The sequence below is a fragment of the Carcharhinus amblyrhynchos genome, chromosome 18 (assembly GCF_965287045.1).
Source record: "Carcharhinus amblyrhynchos chromosome 18, sCarAmb.v2.hapA, whole genome shotgun sequence".
NCBI classification, from domain to species: Eukaryota; Metazoa; Chordata; class Chondrichthyes; order Carcharhiniformes; family Carcharhinidae; genus Carcharhinus; species Carcharhinus amblyrhynchos.
The window spans coordinates 39,884,885-39,904,191 of record NC_137341.1 but is presented as its reverse complement, the minus strand read 5'-3'; the positions used below and the strand labels follow the sequence as shown (position 1 = coordinate 39,904,191).

Below are 19,307 nucleotides of genomic sequence, written 5' to 3'. Positions count from 1 at the left end.
GCCTTCTAAACTCCAACGAGTACAGGCCCAATCTACTCAATCTCTCCTCATAAGCTAACCCCCTCATCTCCAGTATCAGCCTGGTGAACCTTATCTGTAGTCCCTCCAAGGCCAATATATCCTTTCGCAAATAAGGGGACCAAAACTGCACACAGTACTCTAGTTGCGGCCTCGCCTCAGTTTTAAATCTACCGCCTCTCAGCCTACACCTGTGATCTCTTGTTCTAGATTGTTCCGTAAGTGGAAACATTTGGTCTACGTTTACTCTATCAATCCCTTTTAAAATTTTATATACATCGATCGGGTCCCCTCTCATCCTTTTTAAACTCCAGTGAGTGCAAGCCCAAACTGTTTTGTGTCGACAGCTATTTTCTAATTGAAGGCAGCTATTTAATATTAGCTACTCCAAGATTCCTTCTCCTCTTCCAGAAATTATGCTGAAAAATCATTTGACCATGTAGAACTGGACTATGTATTTGAAGTTTTAGAAAATCTATCAGATAAAAACTGAACCAGAACCAAAAATTAAAATTTTACATTTATCACCAGTAATTTCGATCTATACTAATCTTTCCTATTCTGCTTATTTTTCCTTATATAGAGGCACCGAGCAGGATTGTTCATTATCCCGCTACTTGTTGATATTGCTATTAAACAACTTGCTGTGTCCCTTCAATCTAATAGGGATGTCACTGGAATTAACAAATATGGTTTTTGTCCCTCTTCATGGGAGAACCAGAGCATCAGGAGGAATCCCACCCAGACATGGGGTGAATGTGCAAACTCCGCACAGTGACCCAACCTGGGAATTAAATCCAGGCCCTAGGAGCTGTGAGACAGCAGTGCTAACCATTGTGCCACCCTGTCACTTTTGTGTCAATACCCAATGTCCTTGGCAGTCTGCTCCAGTTTGGTAGCTTTTAAGCTACAAACTAGAAAGAGGCCATTCAGCCCATCAAGTCTGCACCAACTCCTTGATAGACCATTTACTACCCCCTCTACCCTATCTCTGCACAGACAGTCACCCAAGGCTGGAATCGAACCCGGGTCCCTGGCGCTGAGAGGCAACAGTGCTAATTAAATCTTGCAAAAAATTTGCTTTTCCCGAATAACTCTTCTGTATTAAGTCCATCGTTTGACTTATTCATCTTTAATTTAATGGGCAGCGTGGTGGCACAGAGGTTTGCACTGCTACCTCACAGTGCCAGGGGCCCAGATTCAGTTTCTGGCTTGTTTCACTTGTGAAGTCTGCATGTTCTCCCCGTGTCTGCGTGGGTTTCCTCCAGGTGCTCTGGTTTCCTCCCAGAATCTGAAAGACATGCTGGTTAGGTGCATTGGCCATGCTATTTCTTTCTCAGTGTACCCGACCAGGTGCCAAGTGTGGTGACTAGGGGATTTTCACAGTAACTTCATTGCAGTGTTAATGTAAGTCTACTTGCGACAAATAAATAAACTTATAAACTTTAGGGGGCATGCACTTAAGAGGAGAGGTGGGGGGAGTTCAAAGGAGATGTAAGGGGCAAGATAGGTGGTAGGTGCCTGGAATGTGCTACAGGGGTGATGATGGAGGCAAATCGATAGGGGTGTTTAGGTGCTTTTAAATCAGTACCTGAATATGCAATGAATAGAGGGACATGGACCAAGGGCAGGCAGAAGAGATTAGTTGGCGTCATGTTCGACACAACATTGTGGGCTGAAGGGTCTGTTCCTGCGCTGTACTGTTCCATGTTCTATGAAGTGGGACCATGTGGGATATAATTGGAAAGCTCCCTCAAAAGGTTAGCATAAATCTAACTGGCTGAAAGGCCTCCTTCTGAAAGATTCCATGCAGTCTGCTGAGGGTCTATCACATTAGCAGCACGTGGCTAACCTTCACTGAAAAGTTTAGACAGTGCACCGACATTGCTGCGGTTTATGGTGTGTAGGTTATAACAACTTGTCAAATTCCCCAATGTCTGAAATTTGCTAGGTGGCAGGCTAAATGTCATTTTCTTCCCACATTCCGGATACAAACACAGAAGTTTAAAAAAGGTCAGAATAGTTGTAAATATTATCGGCTATAAAAATATTTTGCTTTACTTATCTTTATCTTTCCTTATCTTTCTTCCATAGTAATCACACCCATTTTGTCTAAGTTGTCTCTGTCAGTGTATAAGCTCCACACACACCTCCTTACATCCCACTTTATCTCCCTCTATCAGCATATCCTTCTCTTCCTTGCTCTGTTTATCTAACTTTCCCTTAAATGCATCTATACTGGTCATCTCAGCCGTTCCGTGTGGTAGTGACTTCCACATGCCAACCATGCTCTGAGGTAAGAACTCCCAATTAGATTAATTCGTTACCATCTTATATTCATGACTCATAGTATTGCCTTTCCACAAGAGCAGAAGCATCTCCTCCATGGCTACTCTATTGAACCCCAACATTATCTTACAATGGTAAAGAGTGCGGCTCAATGGAATAACTATATTATCTCTTCTTGTCTCACACACCAGAGACAGAACAACGTTGAAATTCGGCTCTCTGCCTGTACTGTTCCTGAGGGGAGGGTGAGATCATTGACAAAGGTCTTGATCTCTCACCTTTTTGGTATCTTGATTCACTCACTAATTCCCCCACTGAGGACATACAGTAATTGAGAAGCTGCTCTGTGGGGAAACACATTGTGAGCTAACAGTGCAGTGTGTGCAACCGGTTTTGGCTTTGCAATCTCTCACTGACACCAGGAAGTAGAATCATGGAAGAACCATAGAATCCCTACAGTGCAGAGGGAGCCAATTAAGCCCATCGAGCCTGGACCAACAACAATTCTGCCCCGTCCCTAACCCCATAACCCGTGTATTTACCCTACTAATCCCCCTGTCACTAAAGGGCAATTAAAGGGAATCCGGTGCACCCAGAGGAAACCCACGCAGACATGGGGAGAATGTACACACTGAAAGTGACCCGAGGCTGGAATCAAACTTGGGTCCCTGGCACTGTGAGGCAGCAGTGAGCACAGTGGTCAGCACTGCTGCCTGACAGTGCCAGGGACCCAAGTTTGATTCCTGGGCTCGGGTAGGGGCAGAATCTGTGTAGAGTCTGCATGTTCTCCCCGTGTCTGCATGGGTTTTCTCCGGATGCTCCAGTTTCCTCCCACACTCCAAAGATGTGCGGGTTAGGTGGATTAGCCAGGCTAAATTTCCCCTTTAGTGTCAGGGGTACTATCTAGGGTAAATGCATGGAATTATGGTGATGGGGCCTGAGTGCGATTGTGGCCGATGCACACTGGATGGATTAGTCATGGGAAATATGTAGGGTTACTGGGATAGGGCTGGGGAGAGGGCCTGGGTATGATATTCTGTCAGAGGGTTGGTGCAGCCTAAATGGGCCAAATGACCTCCTTCCGTACCGTCGGGAGTCCATGAAATATTCACTTCCGGGAATAATATGAATGGCGTGGTGAGAATGGTGGTGCAAGCAAGGATGGGCTAATTGGCCTTTGCCTAGTACGATGCTAATATGTATTAAATCTGTTGTCAGCCGATGTCAGTCATTCCTTGCCCCCACCGCAAGCTGTTAACAGATTGGCTTCAATGTGTTTGAGTGATTTAATTTACTCTCCAATCATTGCTAAGGGAGGCAGTGCGGGATAAAGTATTTACTGTACGTGAGATGTTAGTGAATATCATTTCCTCACAGACTGTTATAGCGACGATAATTTTTCTTCCCCCTTGAAGCAGTTGAAAAGATCTTTATAGCCTTCAACTGGAATGTTTGTTTCATCTTTAAAATGCCCTGCAAAGTTTATTTTTTATATATGCATCAATTGGAATGGTGAAATTTAAACGCACATTTGCCATGATTGTTTTGTTTTATTGTTTCGTTTCTGATGAGTATGGTTATATTTCTCTTTGCATTTTTATTTGTATTTTTGCAGACTTCTGCTGCAGGCTGGAATAGACATCAACCGCCAGACGAAGGCTGGAACAGCGTTACATGAAGCCGCACTGTGCGGGAAGACTGATGTGGTCCGCTTGCTACTGGAAGTAAGGGTTTTTTGTTAGGAACATCCTTGGACTGCTGCACTGCGCTATGCATGCGTAGGGTTTAACATTTCGCATTGCCCACTATGATGCCGCCACAGTTAAATAGCCCACTCCAGGGAGGTGATGCCAAGGCGGCGCGGTGGTTAACCTCACAGCTCCAGGGACCCAGGTTCAATTCTGGCCTCGGGTGACTGTCTGTAAGGAGTTTGTACATTCTCCCCGTGTCTGCATGGGTTTCCACTGGGTGCTCCTGTTTCCTCCAACAGTGAAAAGATGTGCAGGTTATAGGTGGATTGGCCGTGCTAAATTGCCCCTTAGTGTCAGCAGATTAACTGGATAAATGTGTGGAATTACGGGGATAGGGCCTGAATGGGATTGTTGTCAGTACAGGCCCGATGGGCTGAATGGCCTCCTCCTGCACTGTAGGATTCTATGAACATGTTTACACGTTGCATTTGACTTTTCTCTGTCCATTTGACTTGTGTCAGAAGGACTTAGGCTGGAGAAAATGGCATTCATTTCTCATTTAAAATGGTTATATTGGCACCGGGGCATATCATTCACCAATAGATTAGCGTGACTATGAAATGTCACTCTTTGCTATTTAACAATGGTGTTGTGTCAACCAGGCTAATCCCTTCATCAAAAAAAAACAGAACCCATTGGTACAGATGGCTTGTGAATATTGCACAGTACAATTCAAATCCATATAGTGATGTAGAATTGAATAGAAATAAAAGTGATTTTAATAGGAATAAAAATGAGGAGCAAAGAAAAATCGGTTTGCCAACTCGTGTTCACCTATATTATTCCATTGTGTAAAGTATCAAGATCTACGCTGATAATTTTACAACCACCAGGAATTGAAACCACAATGGGGTGACCTCCAAAATATCTTCTTTTTCTTTCAGATGTAACCAATACTTATAGGATGGCACGATGGCACAGCGTTTAGCATTGCTGCCTCACAGTGCCAGGGACCCAGGTTCAATTCCCGGCTTAGGTCACTGCCTGTGTGGAGTTAGCACCTTCTCCCGGTGTCTGCGTGGGTTTCCTCCGGGTTCTCCGGTTTCCTCCCACAGTCCATAGATGTGCGGTTGAGGTGGATTGGCCATGATAGATTGCCCCTTAGTGTCAGGGAGACAAGCATGGAGTTGTGGGGATAGGGCCTGGGTGGGATTGTGGTTGGTGCAGACTCAATGGGCTGAATGGCCTCCTTCTGCATGGTAGGATTCTATAACTTCTTATCAAATGAATTAAGAAATGGTCCCAGATTCAAACTTGACTCTGTTAACTTTTAATCATTTGTCCCACTCAATCCCTTCATTGGGAATTGGGAGCATTATTATTGATAGACGGGGCGGGGGGAGAGGTTTGACAATATCTTACACACCTAAAGCTGTTCAATTTAATTGTGTTTCAGAGTGGGATTAACGCGCACATCAAGAACACTTACAATCAGACGGCCCTGGACATTGTTCATCAATTCACAGCAACGCAAGCAAGCAAAGAAATCAAACAAATGCTCAGAGGTAAATCTGAAAGCAGAAAGGTATTTCAGTGCTCTGTAGTACACCCTACAGCCTTCCATAAAGGGGAAAGAGCTTGTACTTACACATCTCCTTTTGTGACCCCTGGACCCAATGCCTTTCACTCTCAACACATTGGCCAGGATTCTCCCAAAAAAATTTGAAAATGAGATTAACTCCCACTTTTGCATGATTTTCAGAATGAATCTCCCATGTTCTGTGTATTCCCAGGGAATGAGACCTATTCCCGTTGGAGAAGCCAGCAGCACAGCACTGAGTGCACCACTACACATGCGCTGATCTCTCAGTGCCGAGCTCAGCGCATGCCCTGCACTGCCAGCCTCTCGTTTGCTGGCCAGCTCCCCGTCACTGACCCTCTGACCCACCCCCACCCCGCCTAATCACTGGTCTCCCCGAGGCAAGCCCCAATGCCCACACTCTCTCTAGCCAACCTTAATGTCCCAATCCTCCTCAACCCCCCCACCTCCAGCAGTCCCACCCCATCTATCCCTCCAACACCCCCACTTTCCTGACCCAACCCCAACTCGACTGTCCCAAACCCCCCCCATCCCTGCACTCGGCAGCCCTGACCCCCTGGCAGACCCTCGCTGTGCCATCGATCCCAATTCAAAGTGGCAGTGGGACACCCCCACCCCCACTGATGTTGTACCTAACAAGCTCTGTCCCTCAATAGGCCACGTTCCCCCTGGCCCTGCCCCCTTGGCACTGCCTGATGCCTGGTCAGATTTGCCTAGGTACCCTTTGGACATTGCCAGTTTACCCCTTGGGCAGTGCCAGGGGGCCAGGCTGGCACTGCCAGAGCCACCCCTCAACTCTTGGGGGACCTTCATGATCGGGATCGGGCTGCCTGTTCCCCATTAGTGGGGGACAGTTGTAATTCCTGCTGGAGAGAAGCACCTCCTGGCAGTGGGGGGGGGAGACACTAGCGGGCCTGGAGCCTTCTGTCCTGGGACTGCCAATGATATGCTAATCATGATTATAATGTGGAAATCAGCTCCGCGCCGATTTTCAGCATAGACCTCATGATGCTGAAAAATTTTGTTGCGGAGATGCTCAGAGGCCAGGCCTGTGAAATGGCCCCCGCTGTGGGCTGGGATAATTACCCCCATTGCCTGTGAAGTGTTGTAATGTGGGAAATTTTCCAGCTAATTTGCAAGCAGCAGTGAACATCTCATCCAAAAGATGGCACCGCTGACAATGCAGCACTCCCTCAACCCAGACCATGTGTGCAAAGCCAACTGCCCTATCCCCACACTCCCATCATAAAACATAGCGATGGCGTTGTGGTATTATCGCTCAACTATTAATCCAGAAACTCAGCTAATGTTCTGGGGAACCTGGGTTTGAATTCAGCCACAGCAGATGGAGGAATTTAAATTCAATTTTAAAAAAATCTGGAATTAAGAATCTACTGATGACCGTGAAACCATTGTCGATTGTCGGAAAAACCCATCTGGTTTGCTAATGTCCTTCAGGGAAGGAAATCTGCTGTCTTTACCTGGTCTGGCCTACATGTGACTCCAGAGCCACAGCAATGTGGTTGACTCTCAACTGCCTTCTAAGGGCAACTAAGGATGGATAATAAATGCTGGCCCAGCCAGCGACACTCATAAGAACATAAGAAATAGGAGCAGGAGTAGGCCATCTGGCCCTTCGAGCCTGCCCCGCCATTCAATAAGATCATGGCTGATCTGTCGTGGCTCAGTTCCACTTTCCCGCCCTCTCCCCATAACCCTTAATCCCCTCTCTTATCAAAAACCCATCAACCCGCTTCTTAAAAATATTTAGCGAGGCAGCCTCCACCACTTCAACGGGCAGAGAATTCCAGAGATTCACCACCCTTTGAGTGAAGAAGTTCCTCCTCAACTCCGTTCTGAACCGCCCCCCCTTTATCTTGAGGCTGTGCCCCCTAGTCCTACTGTCTTTTTTGAGCGGGAAGAGTCTTTCCACCTCTATCCTATCCATCCCATTCATCATCTTATACGTCTCAATGAGATCTCCCCTCATTCTTCTAAACTCTAACGAGTACAAGCCTAGTTTATTCAGCCTCTCCTCATAGCTCAACCCCCTCAACTCCGGTATCAGCCTAGTAAACCTCCTCTGCACTCCCTCCAGGGCCAAAATATCCTTGCGCAGGTGCGGCGCCCAAAACTGCACACAGTACTCCAGCTGCGGCCTCACCAATGCCCTATACAGCTGCAGCAAGGCCTCCCTACTTTTATATTCAATCCCCCTCGCTATGAAGGCCAGCATCCCATTCGCCTTCCTGACCACCTGCTGCACTCATATCCCACGACAGAATTCTTTAAAAATCGGTTACTAGATTTGCCAACCGTGTGATATCCTGCCTTCCCATGTCCAATCAGAGATTGAAGTGACTCCTCATGACCTGAAAGGATGATTCACGACAATCAAACAGCCATTTCCCAATGCCAATGTTCTGAAGATAATAAATGAAAATATTTCCTGCTACACCCTAATGCAGTGCCTGACAACCGAGTGCATCACCTTGACCGGTCCCCAGATAGCCGCAGATAATGGTTCCTCTTCCTGTTTTTTCAGATGCTTCTGCTGCCCTGCAGGTCAGGGCTGTGAAGGACTACTGCAACAATTACGATTTGACAAGCCTTAATGTGAAAATGGGGGACGTTATTACAGTAAGTGCGATATTTCAGTCAAATGCCATCTCCTATGACTTGCCTCTGCTTAACATGTTAATGTTTGCCTGTCAGATCATCCCAGTCAAATGAGTAATGCATTTGAAACCTCCACATAAAACTTTGTAACAGTATGGCTGTTCATAGAACCATAGAATCCCTACAGTGCAGAAGGCGGCCATTCGGCCCATCAAACCTGCACCAACAACAATCTCACCCAAGCCCTATTCCCATAACCCCATATATTTACCCTGCTAATTTCCTTGACGCTAAGTGACAATACCTGGAAGAAACCCACGCAGACATGGGGAGGATGTGCAAGCTCCACACAGGCGGTCACCCGAACCCGGAATTGAACCCAGGTCCCTGGTGTTGTGAGGCAGCGGTGCCACCAAACTGCCCAATATTGTCATACTGTGGAATGCAACACTTAATAGCAAACTGTTTGATTTGATTTGATTTATTATTGTTACATGTATTAGTATAGAGTGAAAAGTATTGTTCATTGTGCGCTATACAGATAAAGCACACTGTTCATAGAGAAAGAAAGGAGCAGAATGTAGTGTTACAGTCATAGCTAGGGTGTAGAGAAAGATGGACTTAGTGCGAAGTAGGTCCATTCGAAAGTCTGATGGCAGCAGGGAAGAAGCTATTCTTGAGTCGATTGGTATGTGTTGTTGATTATTGTTGATGCAGTAAAGAGAGTTTCTGCTTGTTCCATAAAAAGGATGACGATCCTTCTCTTTTACAATGGTGGTGCTGTGTTTATCTCAATGTCCCGTTGCTTTAGCCTGTAGTCGTACAGGAAAAACTTCTTCTTTCTCAGATCTGCATGTATTCCCCTGACCAGGCTAGCCAACTAAGCAGCATGTGGCACAGTGGTTAGCACTTCTGCTTCACAGCGCCAGAGACCCGGGTTCGATTCCTAGCTTGGGTCACTGTCTGTGTGGAGTCTGCACGTTCTCCCCATGTCTGTGTGTGTTCTCTCCGGGTACTCCGGTTTCCTCCCACAGCCCAAAAGTCGTTCTGGTATAGTCTATTGGCCATGCTGGATTTTCCCTCAGTGTACCTGAACAGTTGCTGGAGTGTGATGCCAGGGGTTTTCACAGTAACTTCATTGCAGTGTTAATGTAAGCCTACTTGTGACACTAATAAATAAAACTTAACTCTTTTGTCCTTAGCCTTGAACCTCTCTTTCTCTCTCCAACTCCCAACCGTTCTTGCCTCTCCCTGTTTTACTGTTAGTGTAGACACTCTCTGATTTCCTCCCTCTCAATCCCTCACCACCTACAGACTCTTCCCCCTCTTCTCTATTATCCAAGGAGGTGAAATGGAAACCCGCTGCATAATCCATGCTAACATTCAGCTCCTTCACTCCTTCATTGCTTAAAAGCAGCCCCCTGATTTGCGTGTATCATATCACTGGCAGTGCCCCTCACAATGGCCCTTCACCTTCTCAATGGGCATTCCAGTACACAGATAGTCCTAGCCGTGAAATATTTGTGGTAGAAATGAAGTCCTCGAGAGCACGTTTATAGAGCAGAGCCAGTCCCCTGCTCCCTCCCCACCAGATAACTGGTGCTCTCAGTCTCCCGACCCTCCACTGTGGAGGATAAGTCAAAGTATAAGGCTTTTATAGAGACAGTTACATCAAGCTTCTGGTCGAAATCTTCTCTGATAGCAGCAAGTAGATCATACATTGTGTAAGGCCTCTTCTGAGGCTTGTAGAAGTGGACTGACATCCAAGAGCCAGATTTTGGTTCCAAGTCAGGTGGCTTCCATTGGAAAATTACCCAGCTCCTAGGATCCATCTCAGTAGTATTGCATGATTTTCACTTTGGGGACAGGTACAGGACGGAATCCAGCCTTTCAATCCCAGAAACAGATTGCAGGCAGCCTCAGATGTGCTGGTTGCAAGGCATCCCTTCTCTGGACTTCAAGGACGGCATGGTGGCACAAGTGGTTAGCACTGCTGACTCACAGTACCAGGGATCCGGGTTTGATTCTGACCTTGGATGTCTATCTGTGTGGAGTTTGCACGTTCTCCCCCCGTGCCTACGTGGGTTTCCTCCAGATGCTCTGGTTTCTTCCCACAGTCCAAAGATATGCAGGTTAGGTGGGTTGGCCTTGCTAAATTGCCCTTAGGCATCCCACAATGTCTACGTTAGATGGAGTAACCATGAGAAATGTGTGGGCCTACAGGAATGGATATGGGAGAGGGCCTGAGAAAAATACGTTCTCAAACAACTGGTGCAGAGTGGATGGGCCAAATGACCTCTTCTGCCATGTGGAGATGAAATCTAAACTTACAATCTAATTATTAAAGCTCTCACTCTGACACACTTGATAATGAAAAACCTTCTATTCATAAAGTTTATTCAAAGCTTTTAAATTTTCTTGTTATTCAGTTTTTATAAAAATAAAAAGCTTCTATTCATAATCCCAACTCAGAAACAACGAATTGTATAATATCCTCTCAAACTGTTAGTCAAACTTTGAACTGAAACTCCTGTGGAGATATTTATACCTTTTGAAATTCAGCCAAGCATTCATAGTGACATAATAATAGCCCTTGGGGAAATGTCAACAAAGAACTCTCTTAAAACTGCACAACCAGACGCTATAATTTTGTTCTAACCTGCAGTAGATGGCCCGTAAATCAAAGTAGTCCAGCAGAGGGTTTGTTATGAATTTTTAACAAGAGGGGCAACTAATGTTTAAAGGTTAGGAGGAAAGCGCAGTGGCAATGATACTAAACGACTGGACTAATGCCTAGGAAACATATGTTAAATCTTGTAATAACGTCTGAGGGATTTTAAATTTAACTAATAAACCTGGAATAAAATGCTAGACTTTATTAATAATGGTCATGAAACTGCCAGATTGTTACAAAAACTCATCTGGTTCACTAATGTCCTTCAGGGGGAAGAAATCTGTCGTCCTTATCTGGTCTGGCCTACATGTGACTCCAGAACCACAGCAACGTGTTTGTCTATTAACTGCCCTCAGAAATGGCCTGGCAAGCCACTCAGCTGTATTAAACTGCAGTAGGAAAGTGTTCTGAGTCTGTGCCTACACCGCATGGAACGCAAGCCGTTCGAGAAGAGCCTTCCCAAAGGCAGTTAGATTTACTTGCTCATGGGATGTGGGCATCACTGGCTGGCCAGAATTTATTGCCTGTCTCTGAGGGCACTTAAGAGTGAACTGTATTGCTATGGGTCTGGAGTCACATGTAGGCCAACAGATTTCCTTCCACGTTTGTGAACCAGATAGGTTTTTCCCCCAACAATCGTTTCATGATCATCAGTAGACTTTCAATTCCAGATTTTTATTGGATTCAAATTTCATCACTTGCCATGGTGGGATTCGAACCCAGGTCCCTAGAGTCTCTGGATTACAAGTCCAGCCATGATACCACTACGCCACCGCCTCTTCCTTGGAGGTATGGACAATGACTGGTCTTGCCAACAATACTCACACTCCAGGGACGAATTGGAAGAATAATTTGGGAACAGGGCCCCACTGCCTTGTGTGGAGATCTTGAGTGACACAGGCAGACAAAATGGAGAGCAGCGATGGTAAATACCTCAACAATCGATCTGACTCATGTGTCCACGGTGAAGGACCTTGTTTCAGACAGGAGAGGTTGTTATTGTGATACTTGGAATTAAGTTCTGATTTACAAGGAAATGAACGTTCAGTTCACCAATGATGACTGAAGTAATTAAAAGGAGTCCCTTTACAATCAACTCCCAGCAATACAGCAGACATACAGCAGGTGGTGCTGTACACACACATACACACACACATGTTCAGACCTCACCATCAACAATATTATCAAGGCTTTAATCACTTCTCAATCGATTGACCAGCAACCAGGTAGGAACAGAACTGACCTTCATAAGGACATTCTGACGAGGTTTCCGTAATGGTTGTCCTGATTCCATTCACACCACAACATTGACAAATTCGTTAGATTTCACCTCCCACAGCCTGTCAGAAAGGGCGGTTCAATTAAGGCAAGAGAGACACCTTTGCTCTTCCCACTGCCTTTCGACTTAGCTTCTCTTTTCTCTTACTTCTACCCGCTCGTGCCTGATGTTTCATCCTGCTTTGAGCAGGCGCTGCATTCCATACTCTCAATTCTTGCTGAAAACCCAACAGCGCACGGGGCAACACGGAGAACGAATAACCTCTGAAGGAAAAGGGCAGCACGTATCAATTAAAATGGCAGCACCATTTCAGAGAGTTAATAATAAGGTTACAGCTTCACCTGCCTGAAAGGTTCTTCATCAAGGCCTCTCAAATTTTCAGACTGCACGTCCTGGACTCAGAGTAGGCCTCAGGCCTTATCTGTTCATCTATTTAGCACAGGGATGGTTCTGTCAAGCACAGTCCCCCGCAGCACTCACTGAGAGGATCAAGCATCATCCTGGTTTCTTCCAGAGCTGTCTAACTTTGTATTTTCTTTGATTTCCCGGAAGGTTCTGGAGCAGCATCCTGATGGGAGGTGGAAAGGATGTATCCACGACAACAGAACTGGCAACGACAGAGTGGGATACTTCCCATCTTCTATTGCGGAGGTGATTAGCAAGCGATCAGGTAAAACACAAATATGCCTCCTCGTCCTTGTCTTAGGAGCCCTGAGCAAATTACCAAACAAAAATGTATCAAGACATCGAGTCTTTTATTTTAGCTTAACTGTTTTTACTACGGATTTCTTTTGTACCTGTTACGGATGAGGGAGCCCGGTGCATATTAATATTAATTATTTAGTCACGTCCAAAATGAAGAATCAAACCACTGTCATACCTCCGAGTATAGAACTCAGTAACAGTTCCTTCTGTAAAGTAGAAAATAATTTTTCTTGGCCTTGTTTGATTTTTATTCTTGAGAACATTAAATTGAATCTTTTTTTAATATATATACATTTGCCAGGTATTTTGCCGGTTAACTGAATGTGTTCAAAAGCATATAAATTTACAGTGAACCCACAGATGGCATAGATTTACAAATGAAACTTCACCACAAGAAAATATCTGGTGGAAGTTCAGCAAGTATCAAATGTTGGGTCAATTTTTGCGTCAATGGTGATCAAGGTGGGAGTGTTTGTGTAAACAGTGATTGAGGTAGGCGGGCTTGTGTTAATAGTGATGGAAGTGGGAATATTTGTGTAAATGTAAAGGCAGGCCAATGTCAGAAACAAACCCAGAGGTCTTTTATTACCCTCAAGTCTTGCCAAAAGCCTGACAGCATGTGGGACAACACAGAAACTGAATAATCCCTGAAGGAAAGGAGAAACACATATTAGTAGAAATGGCAGCACCTGCCCTGGGCTCAGACTAGGCCCCAGGCCTACTATTAAATATCCGGGTGTAGCCCTGAAATGGAGACCGATGATCTTCCCTGCATCGTTGCTCCCATTTCTTGCTGAAGATTATATCGCTCATGAATAAAACTAGTCTCTTAATGTGCAGGCAGGGTCTAATGCTGGCCTACAGGATAGCAACACTATCCTGACATTCCTATCCCGTTGATGGTGGGTGAATGGTGCCTTGGACAAAGTGTCGCCACAATCAAGAGCCTCATTGCTGCATCATCACCGAGGCCTCACCTCGTTCCCCAATCACTTAGACTAGCAGGAGCAACATATGGCAGAAGCGTTCCAGTTGCTGGAGATCAGAACCAGCCCACCCTTGAGCTGATTTCCAAGCATTTGATATTGTAAATCTCATCATCAACCCGAGTAAAAAGGAGTCTACCCATTAGAATAAGACTCTAGTGACAGAACTCCACTCACAAATACCGTGATAATGGAGAGTCCTACAATGGAATTTCAAATTACAAAAGAACATAAGAACTAGGAGCAGGAGTAGGCCGCCTGACTCCTCGAGCTTGCTCCGCCATTCAATAAGATGCTGGCTGATCTTTTCGTGGATTCAGCTCCATTTACCCGCCCACCCACCTTAATTCCTTTACTGTTCAAAACATTCAATGAGGTAGCCTCAACTGCTTCACTGGGCAGGGAATTCCACACGTTCACAACCCTTTGTGTGAAGAAGTTCCTCCTCAACTCAGTCCAAAATCTGCTTCCCCTTATTTTGAGGCCATGCCCCCTAGTTCTAGTTTCACCTGCCAATGGAAACATCTTCCCTGCTTCTACCTTTATCTATTTCCTTCATGATCTTATATGTTTCTGTAAGATCTCCCCTCATTCTTCTGAATTCCAGTCTACTCAGTCTCTCCTCATTAGCCAACTCTTTCAACTCCGGAATCAACCTAGTGAATTTCCTCTGCTCCCCTTCCAGTGGCAGTGTATCTTTTCTCAAGTAATTACCTGGGGAAGAGGACACTGAAATGTTGTAGACTCATATCAATATCTTTTTTTTCCCTTCAGGCCTTTATTTGGTTTGAAGAGGTATAGGCGACTAAAATCCAATCTTGACAGGATGATTCAGGATTGTTATATGGTTCATCTCTCATCATCAGTGATTACTTTCTCTTTTGGAACTCTGATCTACCAAGGGATAGTTCAATGGATTCCTAGCCAGGGCTTACCCTTTAGACAGAAAGTTCCGGAAATCCTGAGCAGGTCTGGCAATATCTGTGGAGAGAGAAACAGAGTTAATTTTTTTTTGAGTCCAATATGATTCTTTCCTGAGCCCTTTCGACCTACAGGCACAAGAAAACCAGTCAGATGCCCTAACATGGAGACTGATGATCTCCCTAGCAACAGGGACTTGGAGTCCCTGGGCAGTCAATGGCCTGGTGGTATCGCTGGACTATTAACCTAGCAACTCAGCTAATGTTCTGGAGACCTGGGTTTGACTCCCGTCATGCCAGATGGTGGAATTTAAATCCAATAAGGAAAAAAATCTGGAATTAACAATCTACTGATGACTGCAAAACCATTGTTGGAAAAACCCATCTGGTTCACTAATGTCGTTTAGGGATGGAAATCTGGCCTACATGTGACTCCAGAGCCACAGCAATGTGGTTGATTCTCAACTGCCCTCCAAGGGCAACAAGGGTAACAAATGCTGGCCAGCCAGCGATGCCCATGTCCCACAAATGAATAAAAAAAACTCAGTAAAACAATGAGCCTTTTAGCATAACATAAGCCCCACTGCCACAGACTGCTAGGGTTCATTTGTGCCCCAAAATTATTTGGTATGAAGTGATCATTTGATGTGGTTATTATCAAATATCTTCGTGTTTAGTCATTTTTGAGATTGGAGTATTTCGGACAAGGCCAATTTTTATTGCCCATGGGAGAGTGAGGAGAGCTGCTTTCTTCAATACAACTGAGTGGCTTGCTAGGCTTCAGTAAGCCTCAAGTCAAAGGTAGGCCAGGACAGGAAAGGACAGCAGGTTTCCTTTCCTAAATGGCATTTGTGAAGCAGTTGGGTATTTAGGACAATCTGACAGATTCATGGCCATTGTTTACCGGTGCCTGCTTTTTATTTCCAAATTATTTAAACTGAGGTCCCAAACTGTCCAAATGAAATTTGAACTCATAAAGTTGGATTTACACAATGAAGGGTGAATAGCTCAAGTTAAGAAATTTCCCAACTCAGTTTAAAGAACCTAGTTATAACCAATTCTTGTGTAGGATAGAATAGAATTTCCACTGGAAGGCAGATTGTACACAACCATAGTGGAGGGGGTGTGGTGGCAGTGGGGAGGTGGGCAGTGTTTACTTGTTAGAAGGCCTGCCTCTGTTCTCTGGGACTTCATCCAAAGCTATTAAGCCCTCGAGCTCTCATTCCTCACACCCCTACCCACTTCCCATGCTCCTTTCATGCCAACTCATACCCTCCATGTCACCTCACACCTTCCATGCCACCTCCATCGTCACTCACTCTGTATCCATTACGGCAGATCTCAGGAGGCACGTGGCAATGAGAATCATTAAACTAACAATCTTAACAGAGCTCTCATCCATATACACTTGATACAAGGGAAAGAAAATGTTCATTCGTGAAAGTCATTAAAAGGTTTTCAATCCCCTCAAGTATTAAATCTGTTGTAAAAACAAGCACTTATCCACTTACAACGTCATAGACAGTTGAGCCTTTAATTGCCTCTTTAAACTGTCAATTGAAATGTGAACTCAACGGCTCTTGCTAAACTAAGTTCTTTAGGAGCATTTATAGCTTAGCATTAAAACAAGCATTCGTAAGGAACAACCCTTGGAAAATTTCACCAGAGTTCTATTGAAACTACAGAACACGTGGCAATGGCTTCTTCTCACGTACACCAGATGGCCTGTCAATCAAAGCAGAGCTGCAGCTGGTGCACTTGAATTCTAACTGACAGATTCAGTCTACTTTTGTTTTTTCCCCTTCTTGTTCTGAAAGGGCTGTGAGACTAGGAGACCAATTGAAAATTTCAAAACTGAAATTGATTGCTTTTTATCACCTAAGGAAATTAAGGGTTATGGAACCAATGGAGTCAAGATACAAATAGGCTATGATTTTATTGAAAGATGGAACAGGTCCGGGGATTGGGAGGGTAAGTGGTGGGGGTTTAAATATCCTCCACCTGCTGTTATGTTTCCATGTCAGTGAAAACATTGAGGTGATAAATTGCGCCCACGTTAGCCACTTTGACACTAAATAGAGTCGAGGATGAATATTATTTCCTGAATATACTAAGATACTAATTGCATACCAATGCCTGCCTCAAAGACTAAGGTGCAAAGACATCATTATGTACTAATCAGCACATTTGTTGTACTAACACGTATGGGCATTCTGGGTTATGGTAACAATTGAACAGTGTTAACTATTGTTTGCTTACGGCATTTTTTAAGTTTGAAAATTTTTTTTGTTGCTGCTTCCTACATTTTGCTTTTTGTTTTCTTTTTCATTTCTTTGTTTCGCCATTTTAGGTTCTTGGGATGCAGCTATTTATGCCCACAATTATCAGCAATATCACAAGATACAGCTGACGGCTTATGGCACAGCAATAGTCAATGGTGACTCCACTCATCACTTTAACTCCCTGCCACCTCCCCCTCCCCCTCCACCTTTCCATCATCAGCCTCTTTTCAGTTCCTTTGGTTATCACAGAGCCAGTAGCTGTATAGAAGAATTACCTCACGGACAAGGTAGTCTATTCAGCATTTCTTTCATTTATTTTGGACCAGGGTTTCCCAAAAGGTCATCTCAATAAGGTGCCTCCTTTTTTGTTTTGTCAACCGATCAGCTAAATACTAAAACCACCAAATGTTCATAGAATCCCTACAGTGCAGAAAGAGGCCATTTGGCCCATCAAGCCTGCACCGACCACAATCCCACCCAGGCCCTATCCCCGCAACCCCATGCACTTACCCTAGCTAGTCCCCCTGACACTAAGGGGCAATTTAGCATGGCCAATCCACCTAACCTGCACGTCTTTGGATTGTGGGAGGAAAACCGGAGCACCCGGAGGAAACCCACGCAGACACGGGGAGAACATGCAAACTCCACACAGACGGTGTGACCCAAAGGCTGGAATTGAACCCGGGTCCCTGGTGCTGTGAGGAGCAGCGCTAACCACTGTGCCACCATGCTGCCCCCTTCACCCACCGTCCCCCATCACTACAACCTTATTGGTTACTTCTGGGAAACCTTGTGTTATTCTTATGCGAAACGAATGTGTGCCTTAATTTTTATGTGTTTAGTTTTTGTTTTGCTGAAGGATGATTCACTTCTAAAATAACTGGCAGCGTCATGTACTAGATAGTCATGATGTTATTTAGGTAGCATCACCCCTTCAATAAAGAAACTGAGGTGAGATGAGGAAAGGTTTTTGTTTCAACACCTCAAGTGGGTATTACCTGCAAGGCTCTGGTTGAGAGGCAGACAGAAACAAGACTTTCAAAAAAAGACTTGAGGGAGAAAAAGAATTGCAAGGCTGTGGTGAAAATGCTGGAGAGTGAGAGGAATTGGATAGTTCCTTCTTACGGCTAAAGGGATCAAGGGATATGGAGGGAAGGGGGTATTGAATTTGATGATCAGCCATGATCAAAAGAAATAGCAGAGCAGGCTCGAAGAAACAAATGGCCTATTCCTGCTTCTATGTTTCTTTCAAAGAGCCAACAAGGCCTCATGGCTTCATCCTGTGCCTTAAGACTCTATGATTCTATGATTCTGTGTCAAAAAGACTTCAGACAGTGAATTACTCACAATGGGCGCTAAAGAGAGGTTCAGCCTGTTTTTCATCTCTGCCAACTTTTATCTCCATTTTAAAGTCAACCAAAATAAAGATTGGGAGAGGTGTGTAGCAGACTGTCAACTTCTATCATTGACACAGTAGCACAGTGTTTAGCACTGCTGCCTCACGGTTCCAGGGAGCCAGGTTCGATTCTGGCCTTGAATGACTGTGAGGGATCTCCACATTCTCCTGTGTCTGTGTGAGTTTCCTCCAAGTGCTCCGGTTTTCTCCCACTGTCCAAAGATGTGTAGGTTAGGTGGATTGGCCATGCTAACTTGTCCCTTAGTGTCCAGAGATGTATAGATTAGGTAGATTGGCCATGCTAACTTGTCCCTTAGTGTCCAATGATGTGTGGGTTAGGCAGATTGGTCATGCTACCTTGTCCGTTAGCATCCAAAGGTGTATAGGTTAAGTGCAATGGCCATGATAAATTGCCTCATGGTGTCCCAAGATGTGTAGGTTAGGTGGATTGGCAATGCCGAATTGCCACTTAGTGTCCTAAGGTGTGTAGGTTAGCTGGATTGGTCATGCTGAATTGCCCCTTAGTGTCCCAAGATGTGTAGATTAGATAGATGGTAAATGTTTGGTGTTGCGAGTGAGAGGGCCTGGATAAGATACTATGTCGGTGCAGACTTGATGGGCTGAATGGCCCCTTTTGCACTGTAGGGATTCTATGATTTTATGATCTGACACCAATGGTTCTAAGTCTCAATAAGCTACCTTTCCAAATAACGGGAATTGCTACGATGGGGAACAAGTCTGGCTGCTGAGATCTTGGGTGCCCAGGGAAAGCCCAATCCCATATATCGTCACAAATTTTGTCTGTAACATTCACGGTCCTGTTGGGCAACCTCTTCTTATTGTGACAA

The 19,307-nt window shown here is 44.9% G+C and overlaps 1 protein-coding gene across 6 annotated transcripts in view; it reads left to right on the top strand.

The window, feature by feature from the left end:
* caskin1 (CASK interacting protein 1) overlaps positions 1 to 19,307 on the top strand; it is a 634,002-nt gene that overhangs the window by 505,956 nt on the left and 108,739 nt on the right. For 4 of the 6 annotated variants that reach the window (XM_080206867.1, XM_080206869.1, XM_080206868.1 and 1 more), the window contains exons 7-11: positions 3,923 to 4,031; positions 5,455 to 5,563; positions 8,144 to 8,238; positions 12,723 to 12,840; positions 17,132 to 17,350. In XM_080206867.1, coding sequence (XP_080062993.1) covers positions 3,923 to 4,031; positions 5,455 to 5,563; positions 8,144 to 8,238; positions 12,723 to 12,840; positions 17,132 to 17,350 — 650 coding nt within the window. The remainder of the gene's footprint in view (positions 1 to 3,922; positions 4,032 to 5,454; positions 5,564 to 8,143; positions 8,239 to 12,722; positions 12,841 to 17,131; positions 17,351 to 19,307) is intronic. The other 2 variants (XM_080206871.1, XM_080206870.1) reach the window with 1 other exon arrangement.